This window comes from Pyricularia oryzae, chromosome 2, assembly GCF_000002495.2.
Source record: "Pyricularia oryzae 70-15 chromosome 2, whole genome shotgun sequence".
Lineage (NCBI taxonomy): Eukaryota > Fungi > Ascomycota > Sordariomycetes > Magnaporthales > Pyriculariaceae > Pyricularia > Pyricularia oryzae.
The window spans coordinates 4,976,139-4,992,427 of NC_017850.1; the positions used below are offsets into that span (position 1 = coordinate 4,976,139).

The following is a 16,289-nucleotide window of genomic DNA, read 5'->3' on the forward strand; positions in this document are numbered from 1 at the left end:
TCCCGCAATCCATCGACCTACTAGCAGAGACCGTTCGACGACGCTATTTCTCTTCGCTTTGCGACTACGAGCTTAGACAGCCCAGCGCTGTGTGACAACACGAAGCTAAAGTGTGAAGCTTTTGAGCCGACAAGTCTTCTGAGAACCACGAGCGTAGTTTGTCTGAATACCTAGTAATTGGGGATCCGTCATTTTGTGTGATCCGTCGTGGACTTTGCGCAACAAAGGATTGACAATCTCCCCCGGGATCTCTGGATTGGCTATATCGGCATACCGGCGCCTGTTACAGTAGGCCTTGAAACCTGCTTCCCGACGGTACTACACACAGCCTTTCACAATGGCGGAATTCGTGCGGGCCCAGATCTTCGGCACCACGTTCGAGATAACTTCGAGGTACTACCATATGCCAACACCAGAAAAGTAGGAATTTCGTGGGGCTAACTGAGGATAAAAAAAAACAGATACTCGGACTTACAACCTGTTGGCATGGGCGCATTTGGACTGGTGTGGTAAGTAGATGCGCTTTAACCTCTATTCGGCGTGATCGAGCATGCAGGCTAACTCCCCACAGCTCTGCGAGGGATCAACTTACAAACCAGAATGTCGCCATCAAGAAGATTATGAAGCCCTTCAGCACACCTGTGTTGGCAAAGAGGACATACAGAGAGCTCAAGCTGCTGAAGCACCTGAAGCACGAAAATGTTGGTCCAGGCAGCTATTCTTGTGGCAGCACCAATACAATTTCTAACCTCATCCACACAGGTCATCTCGCTCAGTGACATCTTCATCTCGCCGCTGGAGGACATGTAAGCACAATATGGCCAAATTTATACCACTTCTCCATCAAAATTTCGCTAGGCACTCTGAAGGCCGTGAGACTAACAAATCCTGTAGCTACTTTGTGACAGAACTCCTGGGCACCGACCTGCACAGGCTCCTGACATCCAGGCCTTTGGAGAAGCAGTTCATCCAGTACTTCCTTTACCAAATCATGGTATGCTAGATTACCCAAGTCAGGTTCTTCACTGGCCGCAAAAGCTAACCTGACTGTTGGCAGCGTGGCCTGAAATACGTCCACTCAGCTGGTGTGGTACACAGGGATCTGAAGCCTAGCAATATCCTGGTCAACGAGAACTGCGACTTGAAGATCTGCGACTTTGGTCTTGCTCGCATTCAGGACCCCCAGATGACCGGATATGTTTCCACTAGGTACTACCGCGCGCCGGAGATTATGCTTACTTGGCAAAAATACGACGTCGAGGTAGATATCTGGAGCGCGGGATGCATTTTCGCCGAGATGCTTGAGGGCAAGCCACTCTTCCCTGGCAAGGATCACGTAAACCAATTTTCCATCATCACGGAGTTGTTGGGAACCCCGCCCGACGATGTGATCAACACAATCGCCAGCGAAAATGTATGCCTCGAGGAACTCATGCCATCCTTATTATGAAATATACTAATTCTTGCGAAAACATGACAGACTCTGCGATTCGTCAAGTCACTCCCCAAGCGGGAGCGACAGCCTCTCAAGAACAAATTCAAGAACGCTGACCCATCAGGTATGTGTGAGAAGAGAAAGTGAGCATGTGATTCTCGACAAAGTTTGAGTCTAACGGAGTGAGCAGCAATCGATCTGTTGGAGAGGATGCTCGTATTCGATCCCAAGAAGCGTATCACAGCGACAGAGGCATTGGCCCACGAATACCTGACCCCGTACCACGACCCCACCGACGAGCCCATAGCGGAGGAGAAGTTCGACTGGAGCTTCAATGACGCAGACCTACCTGTGGACACATGGAAAATTATGATGTTAGTGCAACCCGACTCTCCTTGGTTATGCGTTCTGTCCAGAGTGGTGGCTAATCTATACAACTCCCTAGGTACTCGGAGATTCTGGACTACCATAATGCGGAAGCTGGTATGCAACAGATGGACGACCAGTTTACCGGCCAATAAAAGAAAAGAAAAACGCCTTGGCGCGAGGCACCAGAAGCAAGGGTTGAGAGCATACACGATACCACGATTACACCAACAAATCACGACCTACCCTTTTGTCGAATTTTTTTCCGTTCATGATTTCATTCATCACAACCGCGCATTTGGACTATGGGAGGGATACAGTCTACATGAGATGCTGTGAGTGGCTCGAACGTCTGTTTATCGAACCCCGAGCCGGCAAAAGCCGGAGTATACGCAGGGAAAGATGCAGACAGTTGTAGTAAAGGTTCAGGGGTACATCGTTGCACGGCCGATTGTGTCGCAGTTTGTTGCAAAGCATGTTATAGATACTTGTGGCACCCCTCAGGCAACAGAGAGGAAAATAAAAATAAACTCAAAAAAAATAATTGAATAATTGCGCATCAGTCCCTACAAGTATTGAGATGCAGAGTATGAGGTCGGGACACGTTGGCATGTAGTATATTATCGTGTGCATTCGATTGTCCTCGGGCAGCTCGGTACAAGGCTTTCTGTACAGTCAGTTTGTGATCGACAATGATTGGGGTGGCGATCATTCACGGATTGTTATATATGTAGTTAAGTAGTCTAATTTTGGGCTAGATTGCAAACATGATCAGCTCCTTAAGATATTAGCCTTGAGCCACAGGCCTGCCGCACTGATGATTAGGGATTGCATCCATCAGAGACGGGTCATTACAGTAGAGTAAGCCAGCCGCCTAGCTCTAGCCGGGCCGTCGCGCATTTCAAGAGAATCCTGCCATTAAAGTACGGAGCAGCGCCGAGCAAACAAAAACCCATGCGTTTGGTGGGACGACGGGTTTTTAGGCGCCCCAGCTACGGGAGTTGGGTGCCGCGGCCGGCTTATCCGCCATGGCTGACTTGGGTACAGGTGGGCGGGCTCCTTTCCCTTGCGCGAACCCCCTGAAAGAGGTTGCAATCCGCGACGAGGCTTGCTGCTACTGTAATTACAGTGGATACTCTTTCGGAGCTCAGGCGTCTGGTAAGAGATTGCCATGTGAAGTGCATATCATACGTACTGGATATGAGTCCATAAAGATTTTGACATCTCTTTCATGGAAAATAGTTTCGTTAGGAGTGGGTTTTCACAGATGATTGATTGCATATGCAGAAATATTCGGTTTATTACACGGGGACGGTCGACAGTCAGAGTTATCTCCTTCCCGAGGCCTCCTCAGTTTAGCTCAGTTCTCATTTTGAGTGTGGCTAAGCCGTCGAGGACTCGAGAATTACTGTTGCTCTAAAAAAGAAACCAACCCCACATTAATCTGGGGTATTGTCTGGTAGGTACCCTCGAAAATCTTTCTCCACCCAGGACAGAACAAATCACCAGGAGATCCCAACCCCTGGCCGGCGGTAGACATACATCAAAACAGCCAGCCCATCGGCCATACATAACAGTCACCCACTACCAGACAATCCTGCGACGACTAAGAGACGCAATTCTCCGCCCAACAAGGCGCAACCATCAACAACCGCCATCCTGTCAGTCACCGATTGAGGGGACGGGGCACAACTCTTCGAAGAAGGCAAGGGCCACCACCGCCGCCGCCCCCGCCGTATGGATTCGCGACAAGGGACAACGTTGCTGCCGGGCGATTCCTGACCGCCACCTAGGTCATCCAAAAAGACGACCTAGCGACCCGGATTCTCTTCGGCGCAAACAAAAGCCCCCCTTGAGTAGGGAAGGGAGGAACAGAAAATAGGACTGGAATATAGGCAGCACGGTCGCTGTTGCAGCAAAGCACGGGCCGGAAGCCCTTGGGGGAGATCGAGGTTGTCTCCAAATCCACAAAAACAAAACAAAATGGCGGTTTCTACGGGCGGCGCCGAAGACCTCATGGGAAATGGCAACGGCACCGAGAGCAGCAGGAGAAGTAGCGACAGCATGATGCGGAGCGACTTTGTGCCGCTCGTGGCCGTGGTCGATTTTCACCATGCCCGAGGCCCCGAGGTCGAAAGATGGTTCGGCGCCCCGGAGGGCTTTGACCCCGCCGTCGAGTACGATTGGTCCTTACTGCCGTTCATGGCCCTGAGCGATGGTGCGCATGCGTAAGTGTATTCTCGGAGTTGAGTAACTCGAGTCAAAGTAGGAAACCGGGAAGTGTAAACGTATAACTAACAGAGGCTGCCGCCGGTCCAATTGCAGCTCTACCGAGGAATTCTCCTACTTCACCCTCCTCCGCCCAGCCACGGAGGCTTCCCCAGCGACATCACTCTTCGGAATCGCGTGCACGCGTCAGATGGACTCGTCTCAGTTGATAAACAGACCCGCGGATGTGACGCGGTCGACGGTACAAAAGGCCGTCGTTGTCATCGCAGATCACCCGCGTTCATTCGGCATGTTGCGCGAGCGCATGAGCATCATCACCAAAGCTTGGTTTGACCAGCGAGAGTTCACTGATGTCGATATTCTTCGCCGCTTCCAGGAGAGCCTTGCTGAGGACAAGGGCAGGGGCAGGCTTGCATCTGAGGATGAAGATAAAGATACGTACCTGGGTCTTAGCCTGCGGGAATTGGTCAGAGAGTTCAAATGGCAAACACTAGTGCTGTTTAAGTGCTGTCTACTGCAGCCCAAGGTAAGCAGGGACTGGGCTCTTTTCCCTACAAGGCTAAACCGGCCTGCGCTGTGTCCTTGGCTAATATCTCCACCATCGCCGACTAGATGCTTTTCTTTGGATCTCGTTGCGAGCGACTATGCATGATGCAGTTTTCTCTTATTTCATTGATACCCGGCCTTCTCCGCCACCTACAAGACAGCGCCAGTCCAGAATTACACAGTTACGAGGACAGGCTATCAAAACCCACTGGTGTCAAGACCAGTGATCGCACGTCCCTCTTGGCTTACATGGGGATGCCATTGCAAATATTCGGCAAGGTTTGTTACTCCTGCGTCCAAATTTGGTCACGAGACGCCGCTAATGATACTCACCAATGATATAGGGAAGCTTGTTTGGCCCCTATACCCCGTTACAGCAATTGGACATATTAGCAGACCATGGTACCAAATCCTACATTGTAGGAAGTACCAATTCCATCCTGCTGCAGCAAAAGGATCGGTACAGCGACATTCTTATCGACCTAGACCACAACTCGGTCAGCATAACATCGCAGTCTCTCAAGTCGGCGCTCTCCCTTTCGTCGGCAGACAGGCGGTGGATCGAATCTGTTGCGGCCGAAGTCAACGACACCTGGGATGAAGCAAACCCAGGGCGCCCCAAGACTATGGGGTATCGAGGTAGTGAGGAGTCGATCAGGCTGCAGTTCGAGGACTACATGTTGTCCTTGATGGCTGCCGTCAAGTGCCGAAACTGGCAGGCCAAGCACAAGGACAATCCTCGAATGCAGTTGTCCCACGTTGAGGGGGACCCTTCGGTTGACTTCAACCCGGATTGGATCGAGCATTGGATGCGAACTGACAACTACCGCATGTGGAACACATACACGGACGACTGTCTGTTTGACATTGCCGAACCCAAACATCCGTGCGCGAGCGGGCTTAGCCGTCTTGCGCAACAAGTCCAGGATCTGGGCTTGGACGAGCGCTTTGCCGCTGCCGGTGTCGTTGTTGGCCGCGGCGTCGCTGCAGGCAAAGAGCGAGCGTCAACGATTCTCAATAAACTATATTCTGACGTTGAGGCCCTGCGGGAAGCTCAACGCAAAAAGGCCGAGCAGCAGCAACAGCAGGCCAAGGATAACGGAAACGGTACGGCACGCAATTCTCAGGATCTATCCGGAGTTACACGTGCCGCCGATTTGAGCAAGTCTGCACAACCGGCGCAGACCGTAGGTGCGAGGGCTGGCGCGTATGCCAGCTCGTGGGCCTCGTGGGCCGGCGAGAAGCGCAAGGCCTGGGCGCGATCCAGCAGCAACACGGCCGCCTCACCCCCTGCGGCAACAACTCCTACGACTGCGACTGGCGGCTGGAGTTTTGTGGGCCGAAGGAGCAGCAAGCGAGACACGACTAGCAGCCTTGCCTCGTCGCGCCTGTCGTACTCGGACGTAAACTCGGAGACTGAATTTAATTTACGCAGCCCAACAGCTTCGGTAGCCTCCTCTGGCGTCCACGTCGATGCGCAACCGACGCCCCCGTCTGATGTTTCGATACCGACGTCTCCGGCAGCCGAAAAGCGGTGGATGTTTTCACCGGAAGTGGGTGGTAGCAGCTCCGGGAACCTCAAGGGGCTTAATGACGGCGCTACACTAGTCCCATCGACTGCAGTCACCCCCACAACCGACGCAGCAAATGAAGTGCTATTTCAGGCTCCCGCCGCGAGCTCTGTTTCTATCTCAGCAGCCCAGGCGGGCCCCGACAAGCCAGATGAAGAAGAAGAAGAGGGGGAGGAGTCAAAGCCCAACCTCTTTGCCAACATCGAGACGGAGAACGTATGGGCTAGCGATACCCCTTCCTCTCCCATCCTTTTGCGCAAGCCCTCGCCCGAGCCAAAGGCCTCGGCTCCCGTCGGCTCCAAGATTGTCTTCTTGCCCTAAATTTTTCCGCGTTTTTCAGTCTTGTCGCGTACACCACTTTGCATTGCATGGTAATCTATGACGATTGGGATATGTTTTGGTTTTTGATGATGATGCTGATAATAATGGGTCATGTTGAAAAGAATAAAGCCATGTTCGCTTGAGGTCTGGGTTACCGACGGATCTTGTGATTTAAATTGTTTTTTTCTTCTTTTTCTTTTCTGTTTTTGTTTTCCGGGGAGACCACCATTTGCATACATCGTCGAGTATATACATAGTTTTTCATGCCTGGATAATTTGCGTTGGTGAAATGCCATCCAAGTATAATGATGAATTGGAAGAAAATAATGTCAAACTCCCCAAACTCCTAACGCTACGTGACCCTTTCAACATCCTTCATCGAAGTGGCCTCAGCACCAAATCTACGCTCAACTCCGACTGAACATTAAATTGAGCTCGTATTGATCCCTAGGTAGCAATGCGGCTTGGTCTTGCTGCTTAAACGTCTCCATACGCTTGGATTAATCGCAAAGTCCTCTTATTTGTTATCGCCACCGTGAAAGACGCTAGGCAGGCCAGACTCCTGGTTCTTTTTTTCTATTTTTTTATGTGTTAGGAATACATTTTGCCGGCCGTGTAGCATGCGGCGCTAGAAGAGTACATAAAAAGAAACCATAGATAATAGAAGCGCTGAAAAGCACTTGGCCAAATCCAATCCAGCTGTGCCAGGCCTCATAACCTATCGCTTATACACTAACTGGTGATGTAGCCATGTATCCATCAGCTTGTAGACTGTACTTTATGCAATGGGACGTGCCCAAATCAAGGGGGATCGGTAGCAGTGGCGTATATGCCCTGTTATTGACCTGGCCACCCAATCTTGCTTTGGTGGCGCCTGAAATAACAACGCACTATTTCTCCACAGCAGCCATCGGGACGTCATCGTCGACGGCGCCTCCAGCCTCTTCCTCGACGGCCGGAACACCCTCAGACGGCTCGCCTTCCATGGCCTTGCCGCCCTCGTATGTGACACGACGCCACCCGCAGTCCTCGGAACTATCCTTGATCCATTCGACTGTGGGGAAATAATGCTCGTTTTTCTTCATCGTCACAACCCATGGAACGCTGTCAAATGTAACAGCCTTGAGACGGAAGTCTAGAGGAAAGGAGATTAGACTGTCAGTATATTCTTTGTCAAATTCTCACGGAGGCAAATGGTCAACTTACATGTATTGTCAGGAATAGCGGTAACGGCCGCAAGGAAGGTTTTGAGGTCCGGCGTCCTCTTGCCGTTTACATGGGTGATAAAGTTGGTAGGAGCCAAGCCATACTGATAAGATGGCGAACCGCGGGTCCTTGCAGAAACATAAACCTCGCTGTAGAGTTTGCTGATTTGTTGACGAACTGCTTGGTGCGGGCGATGGAAGATGGCACCACAGAATGAGACAGCATGATCAGTCTCGACATCGTCGGCCGCCACAGTCGGCAGCTTGAGCTTGAGCTCCTTGGTCTCTCGCACAATGACGGCGCCGAGGAATTCGTGTGAGTACATGATGTCCAGCTCAGATATGCGAGTAATCAACTTGTCGTTCAGGGTGAGCAGGATGTCACCCTCGAGCAGCGCGCCGCTATTTTCATCCTGGTCACGCTCGAATGTCCGCTTCGTCACCATGAAAAGTTGGTGGTGCGACGTGTTGGCCAGCGAGACCTGCTGGATCCACTCCTCTGAAACTCCCATGATGCGAGCCTGGGCCATCTGGATGGACCTGAACTCGACAGACAACATGCGGAGTTTGGGGACAATGCCTTGCTGTATTTGTTTGACGACCGGCAGCAAGGTTGGTGTTGCCAGACCCAGATGGTACTCTTCATCCCTGTGGGTCGAAGGGGAACGCTCTCCCAGGTATGTCAACCACAAGGCCTGTACCGTACCATCAGGAGCAACGAGCACGCCGCTTCCACACTGCCCACTCAGATTGGTATCAACGGTTATCGCGTCCACATTGACAGCGCGGTAGCGAGGAGCTCCGCTGTTGGCAGGAATGGCGACTGCGAAGATTTCGGTGACCGTGGTGGCAGTGTGAACCACACGGCCGATTCTATTGTAACCAATAAAGTATGTTGAGGCGCCTTGTGTAATCTCTTCCGAGCTCAGCTTGGCGCTCTGCACCGGAGCGTCTACCAGCTTGGGGTCGTACTGGATAATCGCGTAGTTTTGCAGAGGATGAAGGAAGACCACTTTGCCCTCGACCACGATGGATTCACCAATGGTGATAGAGATGTCACAAAGATCATATGGTACAATCGCCCGAGAGATGACAACTAAGCCCTTCTCGGCGTCGATAACAAGACCCATACCCCACTTGCGATTCTTGGGGAAGCCATCAAGCTTCATCGGCATTGTACACGTTACATGGACGAACGAGCGGACAAGTTCCGCAACTGCAGGATGTGAGGTATGCTCGAGCTGGATGAAAGATGCTTTGCGAGGGACGGGCGGAACGGGCGGAAGAGCATCGGCCAGGTCTGTGAAATCCCAGAGGCCTGTGTCATCGTTCCGCACCGCCAGTTTCATTTTGGAGGACCAGTGGCGGTCAACGTAGATGATGGTGGTGTTGAGGGTGTGCAGATCGCGCAGGTGCTTGTAGGTCACCACGACACGCGCCTTATCGGGGATGTTTTTGACCACTTGGATGAAGGTTTCCAAGTCGGGAACCTTCTTGTTATCGATGGTTTGTAAAATCCATCCATTGTCGCTTGTCTCGAACCTGAAGGAACCCGTAGCCTCACACACGTAGACTCCCTTGCAGGCCACGCCGTAGAGGCGTGCCTGCTGGTATGACAGGCTGTGAAAGCTGCCGCCGGCCACTGAAACAAAGCGATCAGGAGTGATGCTGTGAAGATCTCCGACGTCAACCTCAACCTCCACATCCTCTCCACCGCGCTGCAGCAGCAGTTTAACGGGCTTGCCGACGTTTGAGTCGAGGATGTCGTCCAAGCGGATGAACTCGGTGATGAGCTCTTCATTGACCTTGAGGAGAACATCACCTTCCTCCACCTTGTTAGATGAGGGACCCTCAGGTAGGATGATCTCGGCGACCAGCAAGTTTGTTTCTTTGGGGAACGCTTTGCGCATCTGTGCCTCCCATTCGGGTGCCAAGCCGAGACGGCGGCACTCATCAAACGGCTTCAGCAGGAACTGACACTGAATATCACCACGGGTGATGGGTTTGCCCTGTTGTAGGCACTGGAGAGCTCGAAGTGGGCGATCGAGGGGCAAAAAGTAGTCGGTGGATGCCCCGTCAGCTCTACCACCTGCTTGTAAAGCAACGGCGAAGCCATCGATGTTGACAACAGGACTACCAGAACTGCCACCACTCGCAGCCGCACTTGCTTGGTCTAAATAGTATCGTATTAGTCAAAGCTAATCTTAGAGTGACCCTAGAATCAAGCTAAGAGCGGAAACTAGGGGCGGTAAACCACCAAGAGAGCGGAGAAGGATCGCTTACAGTAACATGTGTTGAAGTCTGAATAGCCCTCGCCGTATTCAGGGGCATTCCTGTCCAGACGACTTATGACACCTGAAAGAATACTGAGTTTCTCACCGGCATCGTTACCAACGACCCTGATTTCGACACCAACTTTGGCCAAGTCCGGACGAAGCGGAAGCGCTGCGACTGGCATGTACTTGATGGCCTTCGGATCAAATTTGAGGATACCGAAATCGTGGACAGGATCGCGATAAACCGGATAAGCGTCAACCTCCTCGTGGTTGTCAAAGATGCAATATCCCCAAAAGGGGCCAGAGCCGACGACGTGGCGGTTTGTCAAGATATATCTGCGAATCGGGGATGAGGTCAGCGGTCTTGGCGTATCCAACAAGCTTGTTGATTGGATATCAAGAGCCATTGGTCGGCATCAATGCGAAACGTACCCTCGTTCAGCGTCCACTACAAAACCAGTCGCCTCGCTCGTGAGAGCAGCATCGGTATCGAACGAGCAAGTCTGACAGAACCGGATCGAGACGACATTGCTGACAACCTTTTGTATGGTGGCCTGCCACTCGACGGTATCTGGGCCGACGGATGGCAAAAGAGCCTGGGCGAGTAGATCCTCATCATCAAGACCCTGATCGTACATGTCCTCCTCCGGGGTGTTATCGCCGGTGGACTGCTGCTTCGCGCCGTTCAGGGCTCGCTGGTGCTTGGGCGGACGGTCGTCAAGCGACGAGGCCGACCCCTGTTTCCTCTTGGCGCGCTGCGAGGTTGGGCCGTTCATCTTGGACGTGTCAATGGCGGAGGTATCGCGAGGCGCGTGGTGTGCAGCAGTCGCCGGGGTGGTTGCGCTCGAGGAGTAGAGGCACAGCGAGCCAACGGGGACGGGGCTGGAGGTTGGTTGGGCACGGTTGAGTGTGAGGGTCAAGGACGTTGTCGTGGCAGCGGCGCAGAGATTGGAACGGGAGAGGCGGTAAATAGATGTACGGGCGAATGAGCTATTACTTGCGAGACTCCTGCTCAGCCCTGCAATAAAGGCTTTCCGCATACAGGGCCTCCAGAGGACGAGCGAGGTCGAACCGTCGTGGTGAAGTACCTAGCCCAGGCGGGTACTGTATTGAGGAAGCAATGCTGAATCGTTTCCAGTTAGCACCCAGTCAAGGCGAGCAGTCAAGCGCCAATGACAGTTCCGAATTTTTCAAAGACTGGAAGGGTACGAAGCAGGACCAATGGTTTGCTAACGGTGCATTCCTGCCTGTTGGTCACTGACTTGGTAAACGTGGGCATGGCATGCCGAGCCGCAAACGGGTCCTGGGAACCATTGAGGTTGCTTCTCAAAAGTTCGCGCGGTCACGTGAGTGACATTGTAAGGGCGGTCTCGGGATTCTGCCCATTAACGTCATCCCTTCTACCTTCCTCCCTACCTTCCTTACCTACATAGGTACGTTTATTACCTGTTTGCGTACCTACCTACGTACCTGCCCACAAGTCAGTCAGAATTACCCACACAGTGACACACAGAGATGGGACAAGTTTGATTCTCGCCGACACTCATCGGCTTTTGAGCCTGGCTGTGATATCCCTCCCTCCCTTTGTGAGCCACCAAAGTACAGTTGGCGCTGTATCAAGCATCATCCCGAAACAAGTTTAAATAGGAACTTGGTAGTTCTAGTTGCGTCTGTTGTCATACTTACACTTGATTGAGCAATGTTATCTGTGACCAGAGCAATCGACTTCGCATTGACAGCAGATAGCTGAAGCGGTGACTTCAGGGACTTGCACACTGCCAGTGCTAGTGACAACTGGACCTAATGTCCTTCGCTGACACAATCCACCTTCACCTTCCCAGCTCCACTCTATGAACGGTATTCCCAACAGCTGGAAAACAACATCGACATATGCCGTTGAATAATCATAACACACATTCTAACGCAAACAGGTTCCTAAAGCCAGATTGGTGCACATTGCTGTGACCTGTACACCCCATCGTTCATTGAAGGTCAGGAACCCAAGTAGAACAGCACCGCCCAATGTCAGCTGGTAGGTAATCTACTGTCAAGCGTAAAGCAGACCCAGGAATGAACGTTTGGCGCATGAATAATCATACGTGCCCCAGCGAACTTCATCAACGCCAGACTCCGGGACTCTAAATGAATTAAGCAAAAAAAAAAAAAAAAAAAAAAAAAGGATCCAGAGTCGCCCTGAAAGAAAGAAAAAAAAGTAAGAATGCTGCAAAATGGCAGTTTGCTGAAGGGTTATACATGAGTACGAGAGTCGAAAATGCTAGCTGACAACAAATCAAAACGCCTCCGAATGCTCGTCCGCAACGATTGCTCTCAGAGAAGCTCAAAATCGTCATCGTCGTCGTCGATATGTGTCGACGCCGTAGCAGGCCTCTCAGCGGCACTTGGGCCACCGGCTGACTTGCGCAGATCCCGGCGGGCCTTGCGGCCCTTGAGCAGATCACCGTTGGTGTCCACGATCTCGTACTCCTTCTCGACGAACCTCTCGGTCGTCTTGGGGTTTGTCTTGACATACAAGTCAAGGCCGACTGGTGCACGCAGCCCTGGGGTTTCGGTAGTATCGTAGCTGTACAGGACGCCCTCGATGCCATCCCTCAGGGCGGTCTGAGGAACAAGCAGATCTAGTATTGATCTGGAGGTCTCCTCAATCTCTCCTTGTGCGCCAAGTCTGCCACTCGCACGTCCATTGACGTGGCGATAGTCTGGGTTACCGCGAGTTGCTTTGCCGACGTTGCCACCCTTCTTCAGCCGGCTGGGGCTATGAGTTTATGGCGGTTAGCTCGAGATCATTTGCTACCATTCAACTTGATTCCACACTTACTAGTCAGAGTGCTTCTTCCTCGGCCTGACCTTTGCAAGCATGGCCTCATTGCCTCCGGAAAGTTCGCCAGTGATCATGTCACAGCGCACGCCGGCTAGCGGCCTGGCACCAATTGCCCATTTCTCTGCCGAGTTCTTTCCGCGTCGCCATTCCTTGCTTGCGCCGCGAATGTCACGCTCGTACTGGGCAGGTGTCTCAAACATGGTAGCCATAGTTGTGTGGTTATTGGGGATGTTCCCGTCCACAGGGAGAATGTCCAAAGTCTATCCAAAGAGACGGACAGGGATGAGAATCCTGAGGTGCCTTGGTATCGGCTTGACGAAGTTCCTGATAAGTTCCTGTGTAACGAGATGTCGTTGTATAGCTGATTGGGACAGGTGGTCTCGGAGGGTTATGCCAGTCTAAGATTGCTGATGGATTGGGGGAGGTATTAGGGATTAAGTGATACGAAGTCCGAAAGGGTTATTGAAACAAAGAAATTGATGGTCGTAAGTATCTGTTTCACAGAAAAGGTCGATGACGGGGTGGCAAAGAACTCGAGAATAACGACGAGTTGCTTGCGTGACACCACTGGGACCGGGTTATCACGAGGCTCTTCTGCTGGAATGTATGACACAGAATAGTAGGGAGGCGCCTTTGTCAAGAGAAAGCAGGCGAGACAGAAGGAGCAGGAATGTCGTCAGATGTTCCTTTATTGATGATGAAAAAGGGTGCTTTAAAGCGGACTTGTTTAAGGTATGGCAAAGCAGGTAGATTATGTGCGGATGAGGGAAGATAAGTAATGAGGATAGACAGTTGCTATTGCGAATGGCGATTGCCGCTTAGAAAGGGGGTCGGAGCGCCTCGTATGAGTCAAAAGATGGAAAGGGCGTTGGGATGCGGCAGATGAGAAAGACTGGGGCTAAACGGACTAACAACAAGCGAACCAGGGGCAAAAGAAACAGAACGCTTTAAGATGGTACAGAATAGGTATGTAAATCAGAATGAGTCGTTATGACTAGTTCGAGATGTGATTTATTGTTTGTTTTCTTGTTTGAAAGTTGAAAGGATGAAAGTGAAAGAAGAAGAAAAAAAGTAAACCCCGGGGAGGGGGGCGCGCGCGTTTCTTCGAGGCCATATAATAACTAACTAATAGAGGCGCAGGCATGGGGGCGTGATGCCGACTAAGTTGAAGTAACGAAGCCAAGAGCAATCTTATCAACGGGTTTGAGATGACGACTGATAAAGCTGGGGGTGTGTCTCTAAGTTTTACGCGCGAGTGTGTTGCGACCTAGACTGGAATAAGTGTGACAGGTTTCCAAGGGGGCGTGTGTCTTTTGTCTCTGAGATTGGCTCAGGCGAATGACAATTGGAGATTGGGGGTCTTCTGTGCCGGTGGATTCCGGCATGACTGGACTACGGGCTGGCGGAGTGACGCTTGCGGATTTCAAAGGTGTGGTCACTAGGTAGGCTGAACTCTTTCCGTTTCTAGCGTCTCGCCTTTCAGATGCAACAAAAGATTGGGGCTGCAAGTCCGGCGTGACCAATTAATCCAGCATTTCAAAGCACAGGGCAGAAGCAGCTCATTCGAACCGGCGTGCACCCCATGGCAACCCCTGCCAGACTCCGATGATGATGATGACAGCTGCGGCGTGTTGTTCCTGAACTTCCCCAGGTAAAAATCGATCATGACGATGATGAAATCAGATCAGATGGACGGACAGCCATTCGGAAAAATGGAAATGCCCGCCCTCACTTTGTGTACGTCTGATTGCTGAACAAACCTTTGCCTCGGTCCAAATGCCTTGGTTATCTGGTAAAAGCTGTCTGGGAAGGGGGGCGCCTAAGGTATCGTAACTTACCTAGGTGGCTATCTGCATGAAAACATGTCAGAAATCGCGCTCGTGCTCTGCTTGGCTAACAGTTTGCGCCCGCCCTTTTCTTTTTGTAATTCGCATTTTATCGCCCGAGGCTGCTGAGCGCTGAAGGCTGAGCCAGCATACAGGTACCCACGGGCAGCTGATTTTACGAGTAATTGGTCAAAGTCTGTGGGGGGTCTCCTATCGTTGGGCCTAGTCTCCCTAATCTAGTTCTAGTTCTAGTTATAGGTACCATAGATGGTATAATACAGTGCATACGGGTCTGTACTGCAATTATAGTCCAATCTAAGAGTAATAGGCTTGCGACATTGTTATGCCACTTTATCGTTGTTTAACACGTCAGAGGTAGCCTTGATAGGTAGGTCGTAATCCTTGTCTCCGAATCATCCGTTTCGCCATCTCATTGAAGGAGCCGAGAACGGTGCCCAAGATAGAAATTTTACCCATGTAGCAACCATTACTCTTACTGTTGATTGCACATCGAGCGGGCATCCAACAAGGCCCTCAAGATTGACTCGCACATACGGATGACAAGCAGCAGGGTATCTGGTTGTTTCTAGTCTAGGTTCAAGTCTAATTCGCAGACTTTTTTTTTCACTCGAGTGGTTCCACTCTCTTCAGGGCCTCTTGACTACATATTTTTAAGAGTTCATCCTAGGTTGGCCACGGTTGTAAGATGAGCGCATAGCTAAGTGAAAAAGACGGATTCGCGCAACCTAAATTCCCTCAGGCAAGAGGCGACGCTATCGCAGTTACGGTCCACGTCGATCACTCCCACGCATGCACCCCGCATTTCGAATCCACGGTGCTGCTGCTTCTTTCTGCTCCACAGGCATAATCGGTACCTTATCTGTGTACCTACCTAAGGTACCTACCAGGCAGCTACTGTATCCATTCGGGACGGCAATACGCATGCTTCCCGAACCCCGGAAACGCCGGGGCATTTACTGTGGCTCGGTGAACAATACCAGTCAATTGAAGCGTTTACTAATGTTAGCAGAGGAGAGCTGAGCAACCTCCTATCAAGTATCAAGGTCTAGGTCGACCGGTAGACTTCTGGGCTGAGATTACAGACTGAGAGAGGCTTTTCTGGCAACCGAATTTGGCGACATGAGCAGATAAAATCCCGGATCTGGCAAGTTTTGGTCACGCAGGCTAACTCTTCAGGCCTTTGTGCACACACCGTCAATCAAAATCTCCAATACTGTGCAACCGCATCAATGAAAACAGCCATTGCTCAGCCTGAGCAACCGATCTTGGCGCGTGTTGTGAAAATCAAGGATTACCGTAAGCTTTCCAGGCAAAACAAAGGTCATTACGAGGCAGAGTTGGCAACGCCGTATGGCACAGGTTTGGTCAGCGGTCCGAGGAGGTTTCTATTGATAGCACGCACCCCAAAAAAACAAAACGTCAATATCACAGCACAGGCTCCCGCGGAAGTGACCTTCAACGACCTAGCAATATCACCCGAACTTACCCGGTGCCTGCACGCATCTGATAAGACCATGCAAAGTATACTTGTGAAAGGTGCGTGCATCTAAACACGAAATCTTTGAAATACGATGTGCTGAATTGCCCTGCTGTGTCAGTCTCAGTCTATATGGCTGGCCATTACCATCAGGGTGTCGCGCAAGGCCGAAGCTTA

The 16,289-nt window shown here is 51.5% G+C and overlaps 5 protein-coding genes across 5 annotated transcripts; 3 read left to right on the forward strand and 2 right to left on the reverse strand.

The window, feature by feature from the left end:
• Positions 1-337: 337 nt before the first annotated feature.
• MGG_01822 (CMGC/MAPK/P38 protein kinase) lies at positions 338-1,956 on the forward strand (the record flags this gene model as incomplete). The annotated part of the gene is made up of 9 exons (XM_003714790.1): positions 338-393; positions 462-509; positions 572-701; positions 763-806; positions 895-994; positions 1,058-1,414; positions 1,481-1,559; positions 1,626-1,809; positions 1,881-1,956. The coding sequence occupies 9 exons, from the start codon at positions 338-340 to the stop codon at positions 1,954-1,956; spliced, it is 1,074 nt and encodes a 357-aa protein (XP_003714838.1).
• Positions 1,957-2,829: 873 nt separating this feature from the next.
• Positions 2,830-3,594, forward strand: MGG_15780 (uncharacterized protein; the record flags this gene model as incomplete). Its single annotated transcript, XM_003714791.1, has 3 exons — positions 2,830-2,848; positions 2,931-2,959; positions 3,415-3,594. 3 exons carry the CDS (start codon positions 2,830-2,832, stop codon positions 3,592-3,594), a joined length of 228 nt encoding a protein of 75 aa, XP_003714839.1.
• A 190-nt stretch (positions 3,595-3,784) lies between these two features.
• MGG_01823 (LAlv9 family protein) lies at positions 3,785-6,468 on the forward strand (the record flags this gene model as incomplete). The annotated part of the gene is made up of 4 exons (XM_003714792.1): positions 3,785-4,029; positions 4,127-4,556; positions 4,643-4,855; positions 4,921-6,468. 4 exons carry the CDS (start codon positions 3,785-3,787, stop codon positions 6,466-6,468), a joined length of 2,436 nt encoding a protein of 811 aa, XP_003714840.1.
• Positions 6,469-6,944: 476 nt separating this feature from the next.
• Positions 6,945-11,237, reverse strand: MGG_01824 (Pro-apoptotic serine protease NMA111). The gene is made up of 4 exons (XM_003714793.1): positions 10,382-11,237; positions 9,957-10,285; positions 7,675-9,846; positions 6,945-7,603 (listed from the first exon to the last, which is right to left on the reverse strand). Exons 1-4 carry the CDS (start codon positions 10,987-10,989, stop codon positions 7,359-7,361), a joined length of 3,354 nt encoding a protein of 1,117 aa, XP_003714841.1. The 5' UTR covers positions 10,990-11,237; the 3' UTR covers positions 6,945-7,358.
• A 338-nt stretch (positions 11,238-11,575) lies between these two features.
• Positions 11,576-14,100, reverse strand: MGG_01825 (uncharacterized protein). The gene is made up of 2 exons (XM_003714794.1): positions 12,786-14,100; positions 11,576-12,722 (listed from the first exon to the last, which is right to left on the reverse strand). Exons 1-2 carry the CDS (start codon positions 12,995-12,997, stop codon positions 12,278-12,280), a joined length of 657 nt encoding a protein of 218 aa, XP_003714842.1. The 5' UTR covers positions 12,998-14,100; the 3' UTR covers positions 11,576-12,277.
• Positions 14,101-16,289: the final 2,189 nt, after the last annotated feature.

Excerpts from the sequence above, each read along its gene's own strand:
- MGG_01824 (XM_003714793.1), bottom strand. The coding sequence starts at position 10,989 with ATGCGGAAAGCCTTTATTGCAGGGCTGAGCAGGAGTCTCGCAAGTAAT. Across the intron at positions 10,286-10,381 it reads GTAGTGGACGCTGAACGAGG|ATATATCTTGACAAACCGCC; the intron begins GTACGTTTCGCA and ends CCCGATTCGCAG. Across the intron at positions 9,847-9,956 it reads AGACTTCAACACATGTTACT|ACCAAGCAAGTGCGGCTGCG; the intron begins GTAAGCGATCCT and ends GATACTATTTAG.
- MGG_01825 (XM_003714794.1), bottom strand. The coding sequence starts at position 12,997 with ATGGCTACCATGTTTGAGACACCTGCCCAGTACGAGCGTGACATTCGC. Across the intron at positions 12,723-12,785 it reads AGGAAGAAGCACTCTGACTA|CCCCAGCCGGCTGAAGAAGG; the intron begins GTAAGTGTGGAA and ends ATAAACTCATAG.